Raw genomic sequence first — 18,702 nt, 5'->3', positions numbered from 1 at the left:
GCTTCCAAAAATGGAAACAATGCTGGGATTGTTGCATACATGTACAAGGTGATTACTTTGAAAGTGATCAAGGACATTAGGGCATAAGTAAAGTTCTCTGATATTTACAATGAAATTCCCCAATATTTTGGGTAGCACAGATTCACTGATGACACAGGTGCCCACATCTAAAGCTCTCTGTACACAGAAGTGACCCATACAGCATGATGGAGGACAGAAATATTCAATTTGGTTTATTTTGTATGGTGAGCACACTGTTGGTCATGAAAGCAAAATGGCGTGGACAAAGAGAAATGTGTATGTCTGAATTTTTGCACAGGAGTGAAAGAATTGGTGGTTTGTCTCTTATTATTGATTTGCAACTGCTGCCATCGCTTGCTTTATTCCAGAAATTCACTTGCACATCGATAGATGATTTTTGCATTCTTTTATCTGCAATTGAGCTGAAGATTCCAAAGCAAGACACAAGTTATCAAAGAGCCATATCAGCAGAAGAGAGGCTTGCCTTAAAACTGTAATTCTTAACAATAAGCAACGGTTATGATAGCCTTAAATATCTATTTTGTATACCTAACACTGAAGTAATTAATGAAGTATGTGATGCTGTATGCAAAAAAAATCATGTATTTTATTGAGGTATGCCTATAAGTGAGGGGAATACTATTCATTAAAATGAGTAATGTAACGTAAAAATATGTGATAGACCAGCCTTATAGGCTAATTGATTACTTGGGTTTTATAGTTTCTTGGATAAACACATCATTATTGTAAGAAAAATAGGAAAAACAATTTTCACTTATTTTGTTTCTGTATTTAAATTTCATAAAGTAGTAGCAAAAGCATGACATTAACACAAATACCTTGGATGTAAGCCCCAAGAATGATCAGGTCTTTCATATATTTTTATTTTACATTAATCTACATTACCTGTTTATTTTTCTGTTGGCAGTTACATGAAACAAACCAAAAGTAAACAAAAAAGCAGAACAGCCACTTTAAATGTCAGTTATGCAGTACATGTAAATGTGGTGGGGGAAGAGTGGTGTATTATGTCAGTAGAAGGAGTTCTTCAGAAGAGCAGTTGAAATTGCCCATTGGCCTGGAACAAGATTTCTTGCAGAAATATGAAATGAATTTGCACAATATTTTAAATCAGATAACATGTGGGTCAAATGGCATGATGAAGCTGTATGAGCAATCTGTCTGTACGGCTCCCATTAAACCAAATAAATGCAAAATAATGTTATTACATGATTATGATTTTATTAAGCTGTAAACCTCTACCTTTCCTCATTTTGTATTTATCAGGGAGGAATGACAGTGATTTGAGGGCAAACCACTTGGAATTATACTTTTCTGATGCACTCATTCCTGAGGTTGTATGTTTTTTAATCCTTTCTCGCTTTAAAGAAGATTGTAGGGAGTTCATTTTAATTTTCACTTCCTATGTTGGCATTTTCAGCATTTTGGCAGTTTCTCGCCAAGCATTAATTTTTTGTTAAGTATTTTATGCAGTCCATATACAGGATCCCACAAGCACCTGTGGGTCTTGACTTTTCTGTCAATAGAAGTACACTATCATCCAGCCACTCCATCACCACAAGAATCACTTTCAATAAACAACAACAAATAGTTTATGTGCAAAAAACAGTGTACTGCACTAAAGTGAGTGCACTTTCTTTATCATAAGAAAGCTAGTGCTGAAGTAGGGAGAACACAGACTTCCTTTGATATTTTACTCTAAAACCAGCAACCAGTGGATCAAAGTAAAATATCTGTTAATGCAACCCACAATCAGCTGAATGCCATGTGCCTGGCGTTGACACCAGAGAGTTCCTCATTCACTGTTGCACATACACTTGTGTTTGCTTCAGTGGAAAGGAGGCCTAGAAGTGACATATCACTTACAATGGACTGCAGGCAAGTGTTCAATACTGGTATATTTTATGTAAGTATGAGCTGGCTGAATAGTGTAAGATAGAGGCCGATAAATTCAGTTAAAAAAACTGCAGAAGAATGCCTGTCATAGATGACTTGCTTTCTGTGTCAAGCTGGACTGGGATGCAGGCTCTTCTTCTGTACTGGACACAGACACAAATGTCGCTACATTCCTTGATAAAGCTATTGTGGGTGCACAGTGTTTAGTGGTGCAAGTAAATAATCTGAGCTTCAACAGTGGCATATATGCTTATGTGAATTCATTCTTTCAGATAACAGGAACTGCTTATTATGTTTAAGGTAGTGTGCATGCCACAGTCTTCCTGCATGTCTCAAGAAGAATTGATGCTGTATTCCTCTCAGTAAAGAGAGTGTTAAATTTATGATGTGTTGCCCTGATATATGTAAAGTTCTTTGTTTCATAAATCAGTCATTCATAAAAAATGCTTCAGTACATACAACATCCTCAAAGCTTTCCATTCCTTACTAACTTTATTGCAGGATGTAGTGCATTACTCCGTTTTGCGGATGTAGTGCATTACTCCGTTTTGCTCAAGTGTCTGAATTACCTCATGAACAACCTTTGTGTTCCTTGTTATTATCAGTGTTTTTTTCTTGTTTTTTTTAGTGGGAGAAGCTACTGGAGATATTGAGAACAGCACTCGTCATGAATGGAATAAGTGTCCGACAGTTACAATCAGGAAACCGATTTCAGCAGTGCCTAGCAGATTTCAAGGTAGTAACACTGGCCCTAGTATCTTAGATCCATTATTATTTTTATTGTTTTAAAGCCGCAGATACATTGTAATTTTAGTGAGTAACGTGTTAGTGTTGTTGTTATTGTTGCTGTGGCTGTGTTGCTGTTGTCCTCAGTCCAAAAACTGGTTTATTGCAGCTCTCCTCGCTCCTCTGTCCTGTGAGAGCCTCATCCTTCTGAATCAGCTTACTGTATTCATCTCGTGATCTCCTTCTATAATTTTTACCTCCCCACACTTCCCTCCAGTACTAAATTCATGATTCCTTAATGTCTCAGAATGTGTCTTATCAGCAGATCCCATCTAATTAGGTTGTGCCAGAAATTTCTATTCTCATTAATTTAATTCAGTATCTCCTCATTGGTTATGTGATCTACCCATCTAATCTTCTGTATTCTCTTGCGGCACCACATTTCAAAAACTTTTATTCTCTTCTTGTCTAAACTATTTAACATCCACAATGCTACACTCCATACAAATACCTTCAGAAAAATCTACCTAATACTTAAATCTATATTCACTGTTAACAAATTTCTCTCCTTTAAAAACAATTTTCTTGCCATTGCCAGTCTGCATTTTATGTCCTCTCTACTTTGGCCATCATTAGTTATTTTGCTACCCAAATAGCAAAACTTGTCTATTACTTTCAGAGTCTAATTTCCTAGTCTAATTCCCTCAGCATCATCTGATTTAATTCTACAACATTCCATTATTCTTGTCTTACTTTTGTTGTTGTTTATCTTATGTCCTCCTTTCAAGACACTGTCCATTCCATTTAACTACCCGTCCAAGTCCTTTGCTGTCTCTGACAGAATTGCAATGTCATAGGCAAAACTCAGAGTTTTTATTTATTTTCCCTGTACTGTAATTTGTACCGTACTATAAATCTGTCTTTCATTCCCTGTACTGTTTGCTCAGTGTAAAGATTGAATAATGTGGGGAATAGGTTACAGTGCTGTCTCACTCCCTTCTCAACCACTACTTCCCTTTTGTTTCCCTCAACTCTTATAACTGCCATCTCATTTCTATACAATTTGTAAATAGCCTTTTGTTCCCCATATTTTGTCCCTGCTATCTTCAACATTTCAAAGAGAGTCAGTCAACATTGTCACAAACTTTGTCTAAGTCCACAATGCTATAAATGTAGGCTTTCCTTTACTTAACCTATCTTCTAAGGTAAGTTGTAGGGTCAGTATTGTGTCTCATTTTCCAACATTTCTCCAAAATCCCAACTGATCTTCCCTGAGGACAGCTTTTACCAGCTTTTCCATTTTTCCATAAAGAATTTGTGTTAATGTTTTGCAGCCATGACTTATTAAACTGGTATTTTTGTAATTTTCACATCTGTCAGCACATGCTTTCTTTGTAATTGTAATTATTACATTCTTCTCGAAGTCTGAGGGTATTTTGCCTGCCTCCTACACCTTGCACACCAGATGGAATAATTTTGTCATGGCTGACTCTGCCAAGGCTATCAGTAGTTCTGATGGAATGTTGTCTGTTTCCAGGGCGTTGTTTCATCTTAGGTCTTTCAGTGCTCTGTGAAATTCATCTTACAGTGACACATCTCCCATCTCATTCTCATCTATGTCCTCTTTCCATTCTACAACATTGCATCTCCCTTGTATAGACCCTCCATATATTCCTTCCATCTTTCAGCTTTCCCATCTTTGCTTCAGATTGGTTTTCCATCTGAGCTCTTGATATTCATACAGCTGCTTCTCTTTTCTCCGAAGTTCTCTTTAATTTTCCTGTAGGCAGTATCAATTTTTCCCATAGTGAAATATGCTTCTAAATCGGTACATTTGTCCTCTAGCCATACCTGCTTAGCAGTTTTGCACTTCCTGTCAGTCTCATTTTTTTAGACGTTCGTATTCCCTTTCACCTGCTTTGTTTGCTGCATTTTTAAATTTTCTTGTTTTATTGTTTAAATTCAATATCTTCTGTGTTATGCAAGGATTTATACTAGGCCAGGTCTTTTTATCTATTTGATCCTCTGGTGCCTTCTCTATTTCATCTCATAAAGCTATCCATTCATCATCTACTGTATTCCTTTCCCCTGTTCTAGTCAACTATTGCCTGATACTCCCTTTGAAACTGTCAGCAAACTCTGGAGGTTGGAGTGGGTTGTTTGGGGGAGGAGACCAGACAGTGAGGTCATCGGTCTACTGGGTTAAGGAAGGATGGGGAAGGAAGTCAGCCATGCCCTTTCAAAGGAACCATCCCTGCATTTGCCTGGAGTGATTTAGGGATGGCCAGATGCGGGATTGAAGCATTTTCCTCCCGAATGCGAGTCTAGTGTGCTAACCAATGCGCCACCTCGCTCAGTTTCAGAAAACTCTGATTCTTTCAACTAACCAAGGTTCCATCTCATTAATTTTGTACCTTGTAGCAATTTCCTCAGCTTTAATTGACAGTTCTTAACAAATAAATTGTGGTCAGAGTCGACATCTGCCCCTGGAAATGTCTTGCAGTTTAAAATCTGGTCCCAAAATCTCTGTGTTACCATTATATAATCAATCTGAAATGTTCCGGTGACTCCAGGTCTCTCCCATGTATACAACCATCTTTCATGATTCTTAAACCCAGTGTTTGCAATGATTAAATTAGGCTCTGAGCAAAATTCTACCCAACGACTTCGTCTTCCATTCCTCCTCCCCCCCCCCCCCCCCCCCCAGTCTATATTCACCTACCATTTTTCCTTCCCTTCTGTTTCCTATTATTGAATTCCAGTCCACCATCATAGTTAATTTTTCGTCTCCCTTAACTATATTAATAATTTCTTTTATCTCGTCATACATTTCTTCAATCTCTTCATCATCTGTGGAATTAGTTGACATATAAACTTGTACTTATGTAGTAGGTGTTGGCTTTTTGTCTGACTTGGCTACAGTAATGCATTCACTATGCTGTTCATAGTTGCCTGCCCACGTTCCTATTTTCTTTTTCATTATTAAACTTGCAGTATCCTATTTGATTTTGTATTTATAACCCTGTATTTACCTGAGCAGAAAACTTGTCCCTTCTGTCACTGATTCCCACTATATCTAGCTTCAGTCTCTCCATTTCCCTTTTTAAATTTTCTAATCTACCTGTGCAATTAAGAGATCTAACATTCCATGCCCAATCCACAGAACACCAGTTTAGTTTCTTCTGATAACAACATCCTCCTGAGTAATCCCTGCCCAGAGATCCGAATGGGGGACCATTTTACCTCCAGAATATTTCACCCAAGAGTATGCTATCATCATTTACCCAAACAGTAGAGCTGCATACCCTCAGGAAAAATTATGGGTGTAGTTTCCCCTTGCTTTGAGCTGTCAGCAGCGCCAGAACAGCAAGACCATTTTGGTGGGTGTTACAAGGCCAGATCAGTCAATCATCCAGACAGTTGACCCTGCAGCTACTGAAGTCTGCTTTTCCTCTACAGCAACCACATGTTTTTCTGGCCTCTCAACAGATAACCCACCATTGTGGTTGAACCTGTGGTACAACTATCTCTATAGCTGAGGTGCACAAGCCACCCCACCAACAGCAAGGTCCATGGTTCATGTCGGGGATGAGTAACATAATAGGGGTATTATTCGGAATGGAAGTTGTTAGGTGACGAGAATCTGGCCTGAGGAAGATGATTAAGTACCATTTGCCACAATTGTCAGAGTGGCATCCATTTTGATAAAAAAGTTAAGAGGCTAAGATTGAAAAAATTTAAAGCTAATGAAAGCATCACAATGAAATAATGAAGTTATCATGAAAATTTTGACCTATCATCAGAATTCTTTTTTTTTTCCTTTTTTTTTCACTTGGTTATAGTTTGATCAGTTTTAAGTATCTGCTATCCTTACAGCATAATATCTCAAGATTAAGGGTAAAATTAAATGAACTAGTTAGTTGTATCAGAGGAAAATTCAATTAAGTCAACAAATAAATTATGGCTGTAATAGAAATTCCTGGATGGAGCAATTATTTTACAATAAAGGAAAGGAAACAACTCACCTGTAGCAGACAAATGCATGGAGCAAAGAGACACATAACAGGAAACATCATTGAGACTAGTGATCCCCTATTCTTCAGGATTCACCGAGCGAGGTGGCGCAGTGGTTAGCACACTGGACTCGCATTCGGGAGGACGACGGTTCAATCCCGTCTCCGGCCATCCTGATTTAGGTTTTCCGTGATTTCCCTAAATCGTTTCAGGCAAATGCCGGGATGGTTCCTTTGAAAGGGCACGGCCGATTTCCTTCCCAATCCTTCCCTAACCCGAGCTTGCGCTCCGTCTCTAATGACCTCGTTGTCGACGGGACGTTAAACACTAACCACCACCACCATCTTCAGGATTCCCCATGTCTGAATGTATTACCTTGGTAGACCTCAGAAATTGTCGAGGCCATTAATGAAAACAGGTGGGCTCCCCACACCATAAGCAGAATCCCTCAATTGAACACCTCATTGCCTTTGATCAGATCTGTGTCTGGTTCCACCACTTAATAAAATGATGGAAGCAAGAATGCTGGGAATGATTCATATGATGACAAAAAACTACCAGCACACCTAGTATAAGAACTTTGCTTTGACCCACAGAAAAACTTTCACACACTCATTCATGCACACTACATTATTATTAATCCTCAAGCAGGTCCACCATTTCTCATAACAAGAGCAGGTGCGTGGCATATTTTGTACACTTGTAAAGAACAGAAGTCTTTATACCACAAAGGTAAACATGTGAGAGCAGAATCAGAGTTTATAATAAACTTACATTACATGAGCTGAAACACTGTTTAATTAAACAATAACAAAATATACGTTCGTCATATCACTCTGTTCCCATGTACAGGCATTACCCCACACTAATGAGCCACTCTAAGCATTACACAGTGCAGTTCCATGGGATCCCACCCAACCACTTATTCTATCATTAATTATCTTATAGACAATTGCCTCATTGTGGTAGTTTGCTGCTAGCTCGTAATCTGAGTCATTTTCTTGCACGAATCATAATTTTTTCCCACCTAGTTCACTGTTTATTTTATATTACTGCTGCTCACTTGGATGTATGACAGAACAGACTATCAGTGTGTTAACTGAAGTAATAAAGAAAGAATAGGTATGGGCTCAGAATTATAAAACAACAATGAAATGGTACAAGAAAATGTTATTTGTTGATACATAGGCACGCCCACTCAAGGGCTAAGTGTGCATTATAGTTACATTGCATGGGTTCCTCCAGCCTCTCCATATATTGCCACTTTAATTATGATGACCCGAATTTCTTTCACAGAGCAGAGCCATTACACAGAACTGCTGATCAGACACACTGTCAGACACTAATTAACTGTGTGACCATTTGCTCAACAACAATGCCTTTGCCCTACTGCCCCCAGGGGCTCAGCATTCGTTTGCTGGGTACGGGCTTGGCGACCCCGGGGTTCCTGAGCTGGGGACTGGTAAGCGCCGCCAGTCCCCTGTCACCGTAACCTCTAAGCATACTTCAACGACCACCGTGCGGCGCGGCGGTGGAATGTTGTGTGTCTCAGGGAATGGGGATCTTGGCTTGACCGCCCGGATCGCGAGGATGGAATAAACCTCTATAAAAAACCCCTCAATCTCAAGGTGTGCTGCGCGCTGATGAGATGCATGGCTGTTGAGGTGGAACAGTCGGTAGCGGGCAACCTCTGGGGAACCTGCCGCACCTCAGTTGTATAAGGCTTACCTAGGCACGCGGGGCTCTGTCTAGGTGGACTTCTAGTTCCCTAGCTGCTCGTGGGACCGAGATGGATCCTTCGAAATTCTCTTTTCCTCCTCCCAGCGGAAAGGGTGGGCCGCTGGAAGGTTCTAACACCCAGTCTCTTAAGAGGGCCCGTGCAGTCAGTCCCCCTGACTCCGGCGCTTCTTTAAAAAGTCCAGTCTTAGGTAACAGAATGCATTCTGGTAATCCGAATGTGTTTCTCATTGTGAAACGGAAGGAGGGTAGTTTCGAGAAGGTTTCGCCCTTCTATATACAAAAGGGATTGGAGGGAATCTGTGGCTCCTTAAAATCGGTGAAGCGCTTACGTAATGGTACCTTGCTAGTGGAAACTTCCACTTCCCAGCAAGCAACTAACCTCCAATCTGCTAAATGCCTTGGAGAGTATGCCATAGACACCGAACTGCACAGCACCTTGAACTATAGCAAAGGTGTTGTGACATGCCGGGATCTAGCTGATATTCCCAAGGAAGAACTGCAACGTGAGTGGGCTCCGGAAGGTATCGTTGATGTCCAACACATCATGAAGAGGGTTGATGGCACTCTTGTCAAATCCGACTCCTTTATTCTGACCTTCAGTAGCACAACACTTCCTGAACATGTTAAAGCTGGCTTCCTTCGCCTTAGTGTGAGGCCTTATTTCCCGGCCCCAATGCGCTGTTTCAAATGCCAGCGTTTTGGGCATACCACCTTAGGCTGTAAAGGCGAAGCGACTTGTGGAAACTGTGGTCAGGCTGCTCATGAAGGAGTTGGTTGCTCGTCTCCGGCTAAATGTATTAATTGCTCTGGGAACCACCCTGTTTGGAGTAGGGACTGCCGCATATTTTTAGAGGAACGCAAGGTCCAGGAAATCAAAACAACCAAGCGTATCCCCTATGGTGAGGCCAAGAAGATTTATAAGTCGATGCAACCTCCCACATTTGCTACATCTTTTGCATCCCTGGTACAGAAGCCTACTCCAAAGGTCGATGCCTCAACGCAGACTGAGGTGGTGAGTGTTGGCACTAACACCTGTAGCTGCCAGTGCACTTGCAACGCAGCCAGTGTTCCAGAGCCAGTAGCCCCTACTCGAACGGCAGACAAAGGTACAGTGGCGGACTTGGTCCAGCCCCTCGCGCCTCCAACAGCTGAGGTTGTCCCCAAGCCCAGTGCGCCCCTTACCACTCCCACATCCGCTCCCCCAAAGTCCACCAAGCCACAGAAAGCTACTGTGCAGCAGCAACAGCGGGTCAAATCCCGTGGTAAACCATCTGACCATGCGGATGTTGTTTTACGCGAGGCTTCATCTGACTCTTCCCCAGAGTTGATGGAGTACGATGTATGTGTGGGGCAATCATCTCGTCCCACGCCTGCCCCTCCACCTGCTGCGGTCTCCCCGCCCCGTCGGAGAGACAGGATGAAGGTGCTACCCCCAACATAGATGGCTCCCATACTCCAGTGGAACTTGCAAGGGTTCAGGACGCATGTGGAGGAACTTCGTCTACTTTCTCAGGGTCGACCATTGTGTCTCTGTCTCCAGGAGACGTATTTCCATCCATCATACTCCCCTGAGATACGAGGCTATACACTCCACAAAAAGGACGACCTGCGTGGAGAGAGAGCTAGAGGAGGCGTAGGTATTTTCGTCAGGACGGACTACCATTCCTCGCCTCTCTCACTTACGACGACTCTACAGGCCGTCGCTGTGTCCGTGCACGTGCGTCATCCATTGACTGTATGTTCACTTTACTTGCCCCCACATGATGCTCTTGATGAAGCGGCCCTCACCGACCTTCTTACACAGCTCCCCCAGCCATTCATTATTTGTGGTGATTTTAATGCCCACAATGTGCTTTGGGGCTCTGCAATTACCTGCCCCAGGGGTAGAGCAATTGAGAGGCTTCTCCTGTCATCCTGTGCCTACTTGCTCAATGGAGGACAGAGTACTCATTTCTGCACGGCGACTGGGTCGTTCTCTGCCATTGATCTCTCGCTTTGCTCTCCAGCTCTTGCCGCTAGTGCTCACTGGGAAGTGGTCGCTGACTTGCACAGCAGTGATCATTTCCCAATCTGGATTCACCTGCCAGATGGCGTGGGCCCCGACAGGAGACCACCACGATGGGTGCTCAGTGGAGCTGACTGGCCACTTTATAGCCAGTTGGCCCAATTCGAACACTGTGCGAATGTTGAGGTGTGGGTGGATCATATTACCAAAACGGTCCTCCATGCCGCTGCGGCATCCATTCCACAGTCCACAGGTCACCGGAAAAGGCCACCTGTGCCTTGGTGGAGTGACGAATGCCGCTCTGCAATCAGGACCAGGCGTGCGGCTCTGCGGCGGTTCAAGTGTCGGCCGACTGCTGAGAATCTTGCTGCCTTTCGGGTGGCGAGGGCGAGATGTCGCCGCATTATTCGTGAGAGCAAGAAGAGGTCGTGGCAAAAGTTCCTGAACACCGTTAATCGTTCCACCAAGAGTTCCATTGTGTGGGAGACCATTAGGAGAATTTCTGGCAGAGGAGGGAGGTGCCCCATAGCTGCTGTACTGAATAACGGCACTCTCCACACAGATCCGCGGGACATTGCCCAGACTATGGCAGCCTATTTTGCGACAGTTACTGCCACAACCAGTCAGGATCCCGGTTTCCAGCGCCATAGAGCGGTTGCTGAGAGGTGTAGTCTGAACTTCCAGCCCACCTCTCATGAAGTTTACAACTGCCCTTTTTCTATGTGGGAGCTGGATTCTGCATTGTCTGGAGCTCGTGACACTTCCCCTGGTCACGACAGGATCCATTACAGTATGCTATGGCACCTCACAATGCGCAACAAAGAAATCCTCCTCGCACTTTTTAATGCCATTTGGGCGTCGGGTCACTTTCCTGACGCGTGGCGTGAGGCAGTTTTAATCCCTTTTTTAAAACCTGGGAAAGACCGCTCGAGCCCAAGTAGCTACCGTAGTATTGCCCTCACTAGTTGCATAGGGAAGACCTTGGAGCGGATGGTCAACCGCCGCCTTGTCTGGATGTTAGAATCCCGGCAACTACTTAGTCGCTTTCAGTGTGGGTTCAGGAGGTTTCGTTCCACCTTCGATAACCTTGCCCTCCTGGAGGCGGCTATCCAACAAGCTTTCCTACGCCGTCATCACCTTATAGGTGTATTTTTCGACATCGAGAAGGCCTACGATACCACTTGGCGGCGTCTCATCCTGGAGCAGCTTCACGAATGGGGTTTTCGTGGTTGTCTTCCTCTTTTTATTCAGTCTTTCCTCTCGCCACGATATTTTAGATACCGAGTTGGTGACGTCCTGTCTGATCGCTTTGAGCAGGAGGACGGTGTCCCTCAGGGTAGCGTTTTAAGTGTGACTCTGTTTGCCATCACTATTAATAGCATTACGTCCATGGTGAAAAGTCCTGTCCACTGTTCTTTGTTTGTGGATGATTTCTCTTTGTTCTGCTCTTCTTCAAGCCTTGCAACGACAACTCGTCAGTTGCAACTTACGATTAGGCGTTTGGATGACTGGGCGCTGAAGAGTGGATTTAAGTTTTCCACCGAGAAGTCTGTATGTGTTCTTTTTAACCGTTCTCGTTCGATTTTACCCTTTCCTGAGTTGCGCTTGAGGGACACTATTCTTTCTTTTAAAGACACGGTGAGATTTCTGGGTCTCATTTTTTACTCGAGGCTCACGTGGTTACCTCATCTTAAAGACCTGAAACGACGGTCGCTTCAGGCTTTAAGCATTTTAAAATGTCTTAGCCACAGTACATGGGGAGCTGACAGGACTTGTCTGCTCCAGTTTTACAGGGCGTTTGTGCGATCTCGGCTCGATTATGGGTGCACGGTGTATGGGTCTGCGAGGCCTTCGTACTTAAAGATTTTGGACGTTGTCCACCATGAAGGGCTGCGGTTGGCCACTGGGGCATTCCGAACTAGCCCCATACCAAGCCTCTGTGCAGAGGCTGGTGAACCGCCACTTCATATGCGACGACGGCTACTTACGGTACGCCAGGCGTATAAAACTTTGTCCACACCGTACCCACCTGCATACCATACCGTTGCTAAGCCTCCTCTGGCACGGTTATTTCATAACCGGCAACGTGCGACGCAGCCCTATGGGATTCGCGCACAGGATTGCCTCGCTGCGATGTCTGTGGCTGGTCTTCGTGTTTTACGTCGCGGTTGGAGCAGATCTCCACCTTGGCTCCTCCGGCGTCCCAAATTTATTTTAGATTTGACTCGTTTTAAGAAAGATGGCACACCAGATTTTACGTTCCAATCTCTGTTTTTTAACATTTTAGACGTGCATCACGGTTTCACTGTCGTTTATACTGATGGCTCGAAACAGGAGACTTCCCTAGGCTGTTCTGTGGTGTTCCCTGATCGTGTCACCCGGATTCGCCTCCCTGCTGAATATACCGTTTTCGCAGCGGAGCTCCACGCGATCCTGAAGGCACTGGAGCAGATGCATCGTGTTCGGGGCGATCGATTTCTTCTCTGCTCCGATTCTCTTAGTGCCTTACAATCGCTGCAGAGCCTATACCCGACTGAAGAGATGGTCCAGTTGATACATGACCAACTGTACTTGCTCCAACAGCGGGGTAAAGAGGTATCCTTCTGCTGGGTGCCTGGTCATGTCGGCATATGGGGCAATGAACAGGCTGATCGGGCTGCCAAGGAGGCCTGCAGAGAGCAGGATGTGGTCCAGTGTCCTATCCCCTTGCAGTCAGTCATCGCTGCACTCCATAGGAAGTGCATGGAGTTGTGGGAGGCCGAATGGCTGGCGGTGTCGGCCAATAAACTGCGGTCGGTAAAGTCAACCACTCGGCCGTGGCGTTCCTCCTGTCGGTTGCTCAGGCGGGAAGAGGTGGCCCTCACACGTCTGCGGATTGGGCACTGTCCTGTGACGCATAGCTATTTATTACGGCGGGAGGATCCTCCGTTTTGTGCCACTTGTGGTGTGCACATCTCTGTCCGGCACATTTTAATCGACTGTATTTTATACCGTGATGCAAGGGCAGAAGCACAGGTTGTCGGGGATCTCCCTTGTATTTTAGCTGACGATGAGACGTGTGTGGCAAGGGTTTTTAAGTTTTGTGATGTGTCTGGACTCTGGCCTAAACTTTTAGGCTGGAGGTTTTAGTGTGTTGCAGAGTGGCTGACTCCTCCCTTTTTTCCTTGTGGTCAGCCAGCCACTTCCATCTGCTCGTGTGTTTTAGCTCTCTCTACCATTTTCTTCCTGTATTGTCCACGTTTTACTGCTGACGCCCTGCATCATCCCACACTTCAGTGTGGGTGAGCCCATTTTTTCGATGATTGTTCCCCGTGTTCTCTGTTCCGTTTTATGTCCCTGTTCTGAGGTTTTCTTTTTTCTTGACACCCGTCTCACTATGATGCTGCACGGGCGCTGAAGACCTTGCTGTCGTGCGCCCACAATCACCTCTACTACTACCCTACTTTGCCCTACTGCATGCAACTCTTTTTTATTAACAAAATGTGTACGAATCAATATAGTCTTTCATCTTATATATTTTGTTATTCACATATCATTTAAATATTTACCATAACCACTAAAATATAATCATTGAAAAATAAAACAAAATTTACAATATTGCGTGGACGATGCAACACTTGAAAAATTTTCTCACTCTGCTAACAGGTGGCACCGGTTGTTCCTCTTGTGACACATTGGCATATATATGGAGGTGTCTCAAAAAAATTGTATAAAAAAATTGAGAAAGAGTAGAACAAAAGCAAATTGTGTCAGAGCCTAGAATAAAAACAAGTTTTGTGTTTGTATCTACAATTTACTGTGCCATTACAAACTGTCCGTGTCAGTCCCAGAGGCAGACATGAAATCTGTGTCCCAGAAGGCCTCCAGCTGAGTTCTGTCCATGTACATTTTTTAACAATTTAAGCTAATATCCCTCTAGTTCGCAAAATTCTTCATTTTCTCATGCCATTTTGGATAAAATTAATGTGATAACACTTGTTAGCACATCTTTCATTTATTTTGGACCGCCGTGGATGCAGAGGGTCTGCCTCCCGAAACAATTATTTGTTCCACAGGGCATCCACTGAACACTGGATCATTGGATTCTCTTCTGCATTGCCTCCCTCCAGCTCCCTTTCTTTCCTCACCTTTAACTCGCCCTTTGTTCACAGTCACATGGGCTTTGAAGCACTCTGCTGAAAATTTTAGCCACAATAACAGAGCCAAAAACCCAGGAGCAGACCATTCTTCTTTTTTCCTGCCACCTACATGTACATTGATACTCAGCAAACCACAGTGAAGAGCACGGCAGAGGATATGTCCCATCAGTTATTAGCACCTGTTGTAAGGACTTATTCCAATTCCATTTAGGTTGAGAGTGATGCAAGAATTGTTAGTTAAATGCATCTATTCACACTGTAATTAGTGTAATCTTACCTTCACAATGCCACTGGAAGTGATGTCTAGGAGTTATAGTATATTCCTAGATTTCTCACTGAAAGCCAGTCTTGAAGCTTTGTAAGTAGACTACATCTGGATAGTTCGCATCTCTCTTAAAGCGCCTGTCACTTGAGTTTTTTCAGCATCTCTATGACCCTCTCCCTTGGTACAAACAAACTTGTGACCATCATGCTACTCTTTCTTGTATGAGGGTTGGAACTTTAATAGTGGCAACTATTTATTTACAGCTTGTACAAAATACCAGGTGATCAAAAAGTCAGTATAAATTTGAAAACTTAATAAACCACGGAATAATGTAGATAGAGGTAAAAATTGACACACATGCTTGGAATGACATGGGGTTTTATTAGGGGGGGGGGGGGGGAGGTCACAAAATGTCCAACAGATCTCTTGCGCGCGGCGTTTGGTGGTGATCGTGTGCTCAGCCGCCACTTTCGTCATGCTTGGCCTCCCAGGTCCCCATATCTCAGTCCGTGCGATTATTGGCTTTGGGGTTACCTGAAGTCACAAGTGTATTGTGATCGACCGACATCTCTACAGATGCTGAAAGACAACATCCGACGCCAGTGCCTTAACTCCGGACATGCTTTACAGTGCTGCTCACAACATTATTCCATGACTACAGCTATTGTTGAGGAATGATGGTGGACCTATTGAGCATTTCATGTAAAGAACATCATCTTTGCTTTGTCTTACTTCGTTATGCTAATTATTGCTATTCTGATCAGACGAAGCACCATCTGTCGGACATTTTTTGAACTTTTGTATTCTTCTCTCTTTTTTTTTTTATAAAACTCCATGTCATTCCAAGCATGTGTGTCAATTTGTACCTCTCTATCTACATTGTTCCGTGATTTATTCAGGTTTCAAATTTATAGTGACTTTTTGATCACCCAGTAGATACGTTTTTCAAAGTATTACTGACCTTCAAAGTAGTCACCAGCATTGTGTATAACCTATTGTCAGCGATGTGGAAGTCATAGGATACTCTTAGCAGTTCCAGTTGTGTTGACAGTTCGAGCAGCGAATGTTGTGAAGTGTTTCCTTCAGTTTAGAAATAAAGTAGAACTTGTGAGGGCTTAAGTCAGGGGAGTGCAGTAGGTGGTATAGCACTTAGCAGCCCCATCAGTCAGCAGTTCAACTCTATTTCTAAACTGAAGGAAACACTTCACAGCATTCGTGTCAGAACTGCAACAAATTTGTCGGACGATAGACAGCACCGCTCAAACTGTCAACACAACTGGCACTACTAAGAGTATCCTACAACTTCCATGTCGCTGGCAACGGGTTGTACACAACGCTGGTGACTACTTAGAAGGTTAGTAAAACTTTGAAACACATATCTATTTTGTATGAACTATAAATAAATAGTTGCCAGTATTAAAGTTCCAACCCTCACATACAGGTAATATCCGCTGTTAGTCATGTTTGGTATTCTACCAATGAACCAAAATCTGCTGCCTCCTTTACCCATGACTGAGTGGTGTAATTGTTCCATTTCATATTCCTGTAACTTGTTACATGTAGGTATTTGTATGAGAATCAATTCCAAATGTCATTCATTTATATTATATTTTTTCATTTTGTGAAATGCACAATTTTACATTTCTAAACATTCAAAGGAAATTGCCAGTCTTTACAACACTTTGAAATATCGAGATCTGACAGAATGTTAGTGCAATGTTGTTCAGACAACAATTGTTTATAGATAATTGCATCATCTGCAACAGTCTAAGGTTACTATTAATATTATCTGCAAAGTCATTAATATTCAACAATAACAGCAAAACAGCAAGGGTCCCAACACACCTTCCAATTTACCTCTAAATCTACCGATGACTCTCCATCCGAGTTAACATGCTGTATCCTCTTTACCAAGAAATCCCGAATCCAGTCACAAATTTCACTCAGTATCTCTTATGATCATACTTCCAGTAATAACTGTAGGTGTGGTACTCAGTCAAATGCTTTTCAACTCTCCACAGTTCCCTGCTCGTCACTATTGATGCCACCTCCCTGTACACTACCATTCCTAATGCCAATGGCCTTACCACTACTGAAAACTACCTTTCCCAACACACGATGTATTCTAAACCAACAACCTCCTTCCTAGTTGCCATGACTAAGTATATACTCACCCACAATTACTTCTCCTTTGAAGGCACTACCTACAAACAAATCCAGAGTACAGCCATGAGCATCCTCATTGCACCATCTATGCCAACCTATTCATGGACCATCTAGAGGAACCCTTCCTAAAAGCCCAGAATCCTAAACCCCTCACCTGGCTCAGATTCATTGATGACTTCTTTGCTATCTGGACCCTACCCACATTCCTCCAGAACCTCAACAATTTCTCCCCCATTTGCTTCACCCAGTCCTACTCAATCCAACGAGCCACTTTCCTAGCTGATGACCTCCACCTCGAAGATGGCTACATCAGTACCTCCGTGCATATCAAACCTACTAACCCCCAGCAATACCTCCACTTCGACAGCTGCCACCTATTCCATACCAAGAAGTCCCTTCCATACAGCCTAGCCACCCGTGGTCGTCGCATCTGCAGCGACGAGCAGTCCCTCTTGAAATATACCGAGGGTCTCGCTGAAGTCTTCACTGACCGTAATTATCCTCCCAACTCCCACCACCTCCCAAAGTCCCACTGTCCGGCCACAGAGGAGGATTCCCCTTGTAACTCACAAGGGAACCTCCCCATTGCACCCCCCTCAGATTTAGTTATAAGTTGGCACAGTGGATAAGCCTTGAAAAACTGAACACAGATCAATCGAGAAAACAGGAAGAAGTTATGTGGAACTATAAAAAAATAAGCAAAATATACAAACTGAGTAGTCCACGCGAAGGTAGGCAAATTCAAGAACAAACTGAGCTCAGGAGCGCCGTGGTCCCATGGTTAGCGTGAGCAGCTGCGGAACGAGAGGTCCTTGGTTCTAGTCTGCCCTAGAGCGAAAGATTTTTCTTTATTTTCTGCATCTATGCTGTATGGTGAGTAGCAACTTTCCTTCTCATAATATTGTTTCAGAACATGAGAAATACTGTATCTACCCGACTGCCTTGATCTGTGGCTTTCAGGATGTTAGATGCAAAATGAGGCAGTAGTGTATTTGGTATGGGCTTTGAGAGAGATCTTTCAGTAATATATTGCTGTGTCCTCAAAGGTTTTTATGCATTGAACTCTCCACAGTGTTTCATTTAACATTTCTGTATCTATAGAGCTATGTGTCATTTTACTACTATTATGCAGAAATCACTGTTTCTTCCCATCATGAACTGTTTTACTACATACATATATATCAGGTACATTGTGAACTATTCCTTTAAACTTAAGTCACAGTTCTTGTATATGCTCCTCTCAAGAGCTAACTATTTTGAGTTCCTTATTGAGATTGGACACTAATGCCCCTTTACCTAGTTTGCTGAACATATAAATCATCCTAGTTGTTTTATGAAAATGCTTTGTTGGTGGAGCTCAATTAACATAATTAGGACATAAACGCTGACTGCATACAAATTTTAAAGTGAGTGGTCTTGGTTCCTTTAGTATTTGCATTGGGATTAGAGAACTCTTGCAAGGGTAGTAAAGCTTCAAAGCACTGAGATGTTTGGAGGGAAAAAAGAATATAAAAGGATTCAGGAAAATAAATACTTGTGGTAATAACAACTTGCTTTATTCATACACAGTATCTTGCAAACAGTTGATGCAAGTGTCTAAATAGATCCGGTCTTCCTAGATATTCAAAAGCCATACAGCAATTTACTGTATAGTCAACGAACTACAAAGATACAATTATGTGGAAAAATCTTCATAATATGTCATTTCC

The 18,702-nt window shown here is 43.0% G+C and overlaps 1 protein-coding gene across 1 annotated transcript in view; it reads left to right on the top strand.

Moving 5' to 3' along the window:
• Window positions 1-18,702, top strand: part of LOC124622162 (E3 ubiquitin-protein ligase SHPRH) — a 256,731-nt gene that overhangs the window by 224,572 nt on the left and 13,457 nt on the right. Inside the window, exon 21 of the mRNA XM_047147806.1 lies at window positions 2,567-2,674. Within this exon, the coding sequence (XP_047003762.1) occupies window positions 2,567-2,674 (108 nt within the window). The remainder of the gene's footprint in view (window positions 1-2,566; window positions 2,675-18,702) is intronic.

Source organism: Schistocerca americana, chromosome 7 (genome assembly GCF_021461395.2).
Source record: "Schistocerca americana isolate TAMUIC-IGC-003095 chromosome 7, iqSchAmer2.1, whole genome shotgun sequence".
Lineage (NCBI taxonomy): Eukaryota > Metazoa > Arthropoda > Insecta > Orthoptera > Acrididae > Schistocerca > Schistocerca americana.
Note: the sequence above shows the minus strand (reverse complement) of the source record. Positions and strands in the feature narration are given on the sequence as shown.